At 33.7% G+C, this 8,644-nt stretch overlaps 1 protein-coding gene across 1 annotated transcript; it reads right to left on the bottom strand.

Moving 5' to 3' along the window:
- Positions 1-5,902: 5,902 nt before the first annotated feature.
- Positions 5,903-7,643, bottom strand: LOC116114624 (geraniol 8-hydroxylase-like). Its single transcript, XM_031400797.1, has 2 exons — positions 6,693-7,643; positions 5,903-6,589 (listed from the first exon to the last, which is right to left on the bottom strand). The coding sequence occupies exons 1-2, from the start codon at positions 7,560-7,562 to the stop codon at positions 5,987-5,989; spliced, it is 1,473 nt and encodes a 490-aa protein (XP_031256657.1). The 5' UTR covers positions 7,563-7,643; the 3' UTR covers positions 5,903-5,986.
- Positions 7,644-8,644: the final 1,001 nt, after the last annotated feature.

Genomic DNA, 8,644 nt, shown 5'->3' on the forward strand with positions numbered 1-8,644 from the left:
ATATTGTGCAGAAGTGAATTTCATATTTTGATTTAGGGGAACAAGGGCAGGCTTGGATTCAGATAACCCTGAAGATGCAATCAACTCAAGTGCATATTTTCTTTGACAAAGAGTGTTACCTCTATGTGATCGAGCCACCTCAAACCCTAAGAAATATTTTAAAGACCCTAGGTCTTTGATTTTGAAATGTGTATGCAGTAGAGACTTAGTATTAGAGATAAGTGACGTATCATTACCAATGATAACGATATCATCAACATAGACAAGCAGAATAACAAGCTTGGAATGATCTCTCTTAATAAACAGAGAATGACCTTAGTGAGATTGACTAAAACCACCAGAAAGCAAGGCTGAAGTAAGCTTGTAATTCCAAGCTTGAGACGCTTGCTTAAAACCATAAAGTGATTTATGAAGTTTGCTAACCAAATGTTGCTTACTGGTTGAGAAAACCCTTGTGGCAATTTCATGTAAATCTCCTTGTAAGAAAGAATTATCCACATCCATCTGAAACAAAGGCCAGTCATATATTGAAGCTAAAGCTAGAACAATCCGATTAGTAACCATTTTGACCACAAGAGAAAAAGTTTCATCATAGTCCACCTCTGCTTGTTGAGTGTATCCCTTGGCCACTAGCTTGACTTTATACCTTTCTAAAGTGCCATCAGATTTGTATTTGAGTTTATACACCCATTTACACCTTATAGGGGTCTTGCTAGGAGGTAAAGGAACTAAAGACCAAGTAACATTATGCTCTAAGGCTTGAATCTCCTTTTGCATGGCATCTACCCAATTAGGAACATTTGAGGCTTGGTTGAAAGTGGAAGGTTCAGTGAGTGAGGAAACCTGAGATAAGTAAGCTTGATAGGTAGGTGAAAGATGGGAATATGATAAAAAAGTATTAATAGGATACTTGACATGAGTAACTAAATTTGTTTTGGATAGTGTGGGACAAATAAAATCTGTTGTCCAGATAGGAGGTTTTGATATCATAGTAGATTTTCTAATGGAAGGGTTTATATGTGATGATTATGTGGAAGAAAATTGAGGAACAACCTATGATGATTGTGAGGAATCAGGTTGAGTGGATTATGGAAGGGAAAAATCAAGGAAAGGGATAATAGAGGCTAGTTTTGTTGTCTGAACTGATGAAACATCTCTAGATAATTTAGATTGATCTATGACAAATGAGGAATGTGAAACAAAATCTAATTCCAGGAATGGTTCTGATAAAAACATAGGTTGTGATGATTTTGACAAAGCAAATGGAAAAATTATTTCATAAAAAACCACATCTCGGCTAACTTGAACAGAATGTGTTTTTAAATCATACAAATAATAACCTTTCTGTATAGGTGAGTAGCCTAAGAAAACACATGGAGTGGACCTTGGAGAGAAATTATCCTTAGGAGATAAGGCAGTAGCATAAGCAAGGGAGCCAAAAACTTTCAAGTGATCAATGTTAGGTTTTTTATGGAAAATTTTTTTCATATGGTGATTGCCCTTAAAGAACTTTAGTAGGTAACCTATTTATAATGTAGACTGTTATCTTTACACAATGCCCCCAAAAATTATGTGGAACATGTGAATGAAATTTCAAGGCTCTAGCTACTTCCAAAATATGTTTGTGCTTCCTCTCAACAATACCATTTTGTTGAGGGGAATATGCACAAGTACTTTGGTGTTCTATACCTTTGTCATGCAACAATTCAAAACAATTTTTTATTAAAGAATTCTAATCCATTTTCAGTTCGGATACACTTAGGAGTCTTGTCAAATTGACTTTGTACCATGGACAAAAAATGTTTAAAGGTTTGAAAAACATCAGATTTGAATTGCATGAGGAAAAGACAAGTTATCCTAGAATGATCATCCACAATGGTTAAGAAATATCTTGTATTTCCATGAGTGGGTATCTTATATGGACCCCAAACATCCATATGCAATAGATCAAAGGTACTAGTAGTAGTAGATTGACTCAAGGGAAATGGAATCCCAGTTTGTTTAGCTAGTGGACATATAGAATAGTGGGGTATATGTGTTAGCGACAGATTATCATGTATCAATTTTAAGATGTGATATGGAACATGCCCTAACATATGATGCCAAATTTCTAGATTATTATTCAAAGAAGATGCATATGATGACAAAACGATATAATCTTTATTAGTTTGTAAACCAAAAGTTACATTTTGCATACAATAGGAAGTTTTGTGGGCATTGTCACTTATTGTTTGTAAATTGGTTACATTGGTTTTTAGCTTTGAAAGAGGCATGAAATAGTATAGCCCTTGCTTATGTTTACCAATCCCCTTCAACTTGTCAGTCCAAAGGTCCTGAATCAAATAAAAATCAGGATAAAATGTAATTGAACAATTGTTTAAAGTAGTTAACTTGGACATAGAAAGCAAGTTGTACTTAAAATCTGGTAAATGAAGCACATTATCTAAAGAAATCACTTCATCCAAACTGAAAGAACTAGTATGTTGTATGTTAGTTTTGGTACCATTTGGAAGTCCTACCAATGTGTTATGGGATGTGCCTATATCAATAGGAGATTCTAGGCCTAAATAGTCATATGTCATATGGTCTGTCGCTCCTGAATCTATAATCCAATTACTGGCAGTATGAATACTGAGAAATAAGATTACCTGCAAGGTTAGCTATTGGAGCTGATACATTCTCTTTCCCAAGCAGTTGCAAGAGTTGATTATATTGCTCAGTTGTAAGAATGGTTCCAAGATTTGTGCCAGACTTAGAATCACTGGTCAATAGTGAAGATTGCACATGATTGGCCTTAGCTTTTGCTCCATTTTTTCCTTTTGTGAACCGATAATCTGTAGGATAGCTGTGCATCTTGTAACAGGTATCCTTTCTATCTCCAGGAAGATGACAGTGCTCACACTCAAAATATGGCTTCTTTCTTTGTACTTCGGATTCTGGTTTTGTGATTTTTGATTATTCTATGCATAAAGTGCAGTTGAAACCTCTGAATTGGTGTTGATTCTAGCAAGTATCTTCTGACTTTCATCTTGATTCACAATTGGGAATGCTTGTTTCATCGACGGCAGTGGTGACATTAATAGTATTTGGCTATGCACCATTGAGTATGAATGATTAAGTCCCGTCAAGAATTGCAATAATTTTTGCTGGTTTAAATGTTCATGATAAGCCTTTGCTGTAGCACTATCAGGAGGTGGCAAGCTTACTAAAGCATTCAATTCATCTCATAGAGATTTTAGTTTGTTAAAATACAATGCCACAGAGTTTGTACCTTGGACAAGATTCACAACTTCTCTGTGAATTCCAAAAATTCTTGTACCATTCACCTTGTGATATTGCTCCTGAAGATCTTGCCAGACTTGAGAGGCATTTGTAGAGTAAACAATTCCACTGAAAATATCTTTGGATACTATGTTGAAAATCCAGGCCAATACCAAAGAATTGCACCTTTCCATTGTGCATGTAAAAGAGTATCAAATGTCAATTTCTTGCAAGTTCCATCCACAAACCCTAACTTGTTTTTAGCACGCAACGATACTATCGTAGCTCTACTCCAAATTCCATAATTTTCAGTCCCAATAAGTTGTTCTGAGACTAAGACTGAACCTGGAGTATCCGATGGATGTATATAAAGAGGCGAATTTGGCGAATTTGGATCTGTTGCTGCTATATTCGGTTATCCATTGACACCTGCCATTATTGCTTTCAATTTCTGAAATCTCTTCTTTCACTACTCCAAAAAGAAACGAAGGGTTCATGTAGAGTCGAAAGATTGATTTGGAGTACTTAGATCAAATCAAGTTGTGGAAGCATCGCTCTGATACCATGAAATGAAATGAAGAAATGAGAGTTTTCATGAAGAAAGAATTTTCTCTCGTGTATTGCTGTGTTTTCCGTTACAAAACTATATACAAGCTTAACTACAGCTTTTGCTATTAACCAACATTTACTAATCATATATAGTTACTAAATTTATTAACTATAGTTACACAGCTGGATGCAACTAACAATCAACTAACTTGTAACTATACTAACAATTAACAGTAAACTAACTAAGCTGACTAACAGCAGTTGACTGCTCTAATATATTTTACTAAGAAAATCTTTATTAAAAATTAGATGAGTTACACTAGGGATGTAGCCAGAAATTCATTTTACAGGGGTCAAGATGTTAATTAAACTTAATAATATAATTGTAAATAAACTTATAATAAGTAATATATTGGGTATAAGTTATACAAAAATATATATGAGTATTTATTTATAATGCTCTTTATAATTAATATTTTATAATTATGTTTGACGATATAGAATAAATTTATAATACTTTAACGAGTGTAAAATAAAACCAAAATATTTACTAATGAACAAGTTATTAAGCCAACACAAATAACAATACCTCCAAATTAAATGACAATAAAATTTCTACTAATAAAATATTCAAAGATTTATCTAGCTTTTATAGTAAAATATTATAACTTTTGTTGTAATTTTACTTTTATATTTTGACCCTTAAAATAATGCATCAAAATGCATATTTTTGATATTTATCTTTTTTTCATAACTTCAAGTATTGAAACATAAAGCAATTGACAGTAGTTTAATTTGATAAACAAATTTTAAAAATGATATTTATTTTATAAAATATATAAAAAGATGTACAAACTTTCTTCATTTTATTCTTTTTACAATTAAATAATATATATAAAATTCATTATATAATTTGTTAAATGTATTTTTGGGATTTTTTTTAATAAAAACTAAGTATTTAATTTGATATATTTGATGAATTTAGAAGTTAATATATATATTTGCTAATTTTTCAAAGTCAAGTTGACCTTCCTTGACCCCCTCCCTCCGCCCTTGAGTTACACTGCTTATAAGAGATAAATATCTTAAACAAATATAATTATTGATAATTGCATTTTTTTTTTTTTTTTAAGTCAAGTTTTGTCTTAACTCAAAAGAAATATTCTAGAAACGAGATAAAAGTAATTACTTTATTTATTTAATGAACGAAACGGATGAATTTAAAGACATTACAGGTGCGTTTGACACATTATATTAAGTTAGGATATTAGATTGAATAAGTTTGTATGGTTTATAATATTATATTATGTTTAGCAATTGGTATGAGAATAGACTAAATAGGTTTACATACGATATAATAAATTAAATATATTAAAAAGTTTAAATTACACCATTAAATTGATTTTGAGAAAAATATAAATATATTTATAATTAAAACATATAAATATACTTTAATCAAAATTTATATTTAAATATTTAGTTATGTTATAATAAGTTATATGCTACATTATGTTATTTCCTATTCCTTTTTAAAGTAAATTTAATCTTTAATTTGTTAAATTATTTTTTATAATTAAAAGTAATTTTTTTTATATAAATTTAAATTAGTTTTGAAAATAATACAGCAGGCTCATTAAATAAACTCGTGTCCCCTAATGGGTTTACATTCTTGCACTGTAGAACAAAAATCAGTCCGAACCTGCCCCATTTTTTAAGAGAATACTGTTTAAAAGTATTTTCAGCTTAATTTCTGTAAGGTGATGCCAAACTTATCTTCCATAACCATCTTCTCGTCAACAAGCTTCCAATCAAAGGAGTGGTCCATTATGTTTCTCTCATTTTCCCTCACTTTCTCTCTAACCAAACACCATAATCTCTCATTCTAGGAAACCTTTATACTAAGGATCTTAAGATCTTCAACACTCTTTTTTTAAGAGATAAATATCTTAAAGCTAACATATTGATTGATAAATATATTTTTTTAATAGTATATTGTCCTCTCTTAACTCATAAGAAATACTCTAAAGTAATTATTTTATTTTAAAATGAACAAGCGGATGAATTTAAGGGCATTAAAATTAAGTCTATTATGTATAATATTGAAATTGAAGTATTTATTCACGAACAATATAAATTACACAAGAAACATACATAATAGAGAGAAATTGTAAAGTAATTAATTAAAACGGCGAGCAATAGGAATCGCAAATAGTGGTTGAGCTTTCTGCAAGGTGATGCCAAACTTATCTTCCATATCCATTTTCTCTTCATCAAGCTTCCAATCAAAGGAGTGAATAAGTGAAGCCAACATCAAGTGTAACATTTTGATTGCCATTAACACAGCAGGACATATTCGCCGTCCACCGCCAAACGGAATGAGTTCAAAATGGTGGCCTTTAAAGTCAAGATCCGACCCCAAGAATCTTTCTGGTATAAAAGAGTTTGGATTGTCCCATGCTGTTGCATCTCTCCCAATTGCCCATACGTTCACTAAAACTTTTGCATCCTTTGGGACAGTGAACCCACTGAGTTCTATATCTGCTGAGGCTTTTCGAGGCAGTAATAATGGAGTTGGCGGGTGCAACCTGAGAGTTTCTTTGATAATTGCTTGTAAATAAGGTAAATGAGTGATGCCGGATTCTTCAACTTGGTTCCTTTTTCCAATAGTTTGCTCCAATTCCAGTTGAGCTTTCGATAAAGCTTCTGGGTTCAAGAGTAGTTCTGCCATTGCCCATTCCAATGTGCTTGAAGTTGTGTCAGTACCGGCGACAAATAAATCCTGTTCAATAATTGCTCAAAAGCACAAAATATGTTATATTGAAAAATAATATAGGCTTTTGTAAATTAATACTAGTAAAAGAAGAAAAGAAGCAATGATTTACCAGAAATAAATGTTTGATGCAATTTCTATCAATCTCTTGGGTGATATTGAGTAGAATATCTAGAATGTCTTCATTATGACCATCTCGTAGCTTCAAACGTTGATCAATCATGCGATCAAAGAGTTCAAACATCTTTCCGAAATTAGTTGCCATGCGACGCCGTATACCTAGCGGGTCAATCTTTTTAAGCAGCGGAAAATGATCGGCTAAATTAGGCTTTCCCATGTCTACCATAATATCCCACACAAGTTCCTTAAACTTTTGACCCGTATCTGAAGTAGGATCAGCCAAATCAACTGAGAAAATAGTGCGTGACAACATATTAAGACTAGTAGTGAAAGCAGCTTGACCAATATTTATTGCTCTACCACCGCTACAACTTTCTTCAACATAAGCAACGAGTTCTTGCACTTTCTTGCGCCTTAGGTCTTGATCGGTTTCAACTTTTTTACTAGAGAAAATATATGAGTTGCATATTTTCCTGAGATTTCTCCATTCTGTGGAGGCCGGTAGCCATGGCATTCCAAATTCATGGTGTTGGTGGGCAAGGAGAGAGTCAGGAATAGTTCGGTCACAGAAAGATTTATCATGAATTTGAAGTACTTGTTTGGCCATGGATTCAGAAGACATGACAATGGTAGTCACCTGGCCAAGTTTAAGACTCATTATGGGGCCGTGAACCTTGGCAAGTTTTGCTAAAGACTTGTGAGGTTTATTTCCAAGATCAAAGATGTTTCCGATGAGTGGATATTTTGTTGGTCCTGGAGGAAGCTTTCTTGAAGTTGGTTTGAGTCTTCTGGCAATGGACAGTACGGATATGATTGAAACCCATGTCAAGAGAAGCCATAGCATGCAGCATAAACGATCCATTTTAATTTTCTTAGTTGAAAACCTCAGAGAACAGGACACTAGCTTAAAACATGATTGGTTTGAGCCTTGAGGCTAATGCCACTTGAGTGTTAATAGCCAGGAAAGGAGACAGAGAGAGCTAACATTTATGTTGGGCATACTGTCAATTAATTTTGTTACCTGTAAAATCACAAAATTGATGAGGTCAATTTTCATATTAATTATATAACTTTAAGGGGGTGTTTGGTTCAGGAATGTTAGATTACTGGGAATGTTAGATTACTGGGAATGTTGGATTACTGGAAAGATAGATTATCTTAAAAGATTACTGGGAATCTTTAAGAAAATATGTTTGGTTAGTTGGTAGGTATGTTATATTAATATGGTTGGTTATGGGGAATAAATTGGTGGGTATGTTATTTAAATTACTAAATTGTCCCCTTTATAAATATTATTTTTATTATTAATTTTTGAATAATTTCTTTTAACCCCCAATATTTCAGATTTAGTTAAAACATCATTGCTTATATAAAACTTTAATTTATTACGAAATCACCCCCATCTCCTGCCGCCGCCGCATACCATCGCCGGAAGTCTCCGAAAGTCCCCATCAGTAACTCACCGTGACTAAGAGGCTTCGATATGGCCGTTTCCGGCCATATTGATGGTCGAAAATGGCCATATCAGGCCAGATCTGACCGAAAATGGCCAGATCTATTCTGGCCATTTCCGGCCAGATCGGTGGATTTGGCCGTTAATGGCCAGATCCCTAGCCATTATCGGCCAAATCTGGGCGAGATCTAGCCGTTAACAGCCAGATCTATTTCAGTCGGAATAGATCTGGCAGTTAACGACCAGGTCTGTGGTCGTTAACGGCCAGATCTTGCCTAGATCTGGCCTGATATGGCCGTTTTCGGCTAACAATATGGCCGAAACGGCCATATCGATGACTCTCGGAGCCTCCCACTCAAACTAGTTCTTTTTTAGGGACTTCGACGAGTTTTTCGAGGCGGTTCGTGGTGGTTGGCCGTTGTAGGCGGTGGTGGCAGTGGTGGGTGGCTGAGTGGCAGTGATCTGTAAATTGTTTTAAATATAAGGACATT

The sequence above is a fragment of the Pistacia vera genome, unplaced genomic scaffold, assembly GCF_008641045.1.
Source record: "Pistacia vera cultivar Batoury unplaced genomic scaffold, PisVer_v2 Contig1012, whole genome shotgun sequence".
NCBI classification, from domain to species: domain Eukaryota; kingdom Viridiplantae; phylum Streptophyta; class Magnoliopsida; order Sapindales; family Anacardiaceae; genus Pistacia; species Pistacia vera.

Excerpts from the sequence above, each read along its gene's own strand:
- LOC116114624 (XM_031400797.1), bottom strand. The coding sequence starts at position 7,562 with ATGGATCGTTTATGCTGCATGCTATGGCTTCTCTTGACATGGGTTTCA. Across the intron at positions 6,590-6,692 it reads GCATCAAACATTTATTTCTG|GATTTATTTGTCGCCGGTAC; the intron begins GTAAATCATTGC and ends ATTATTGAACAG.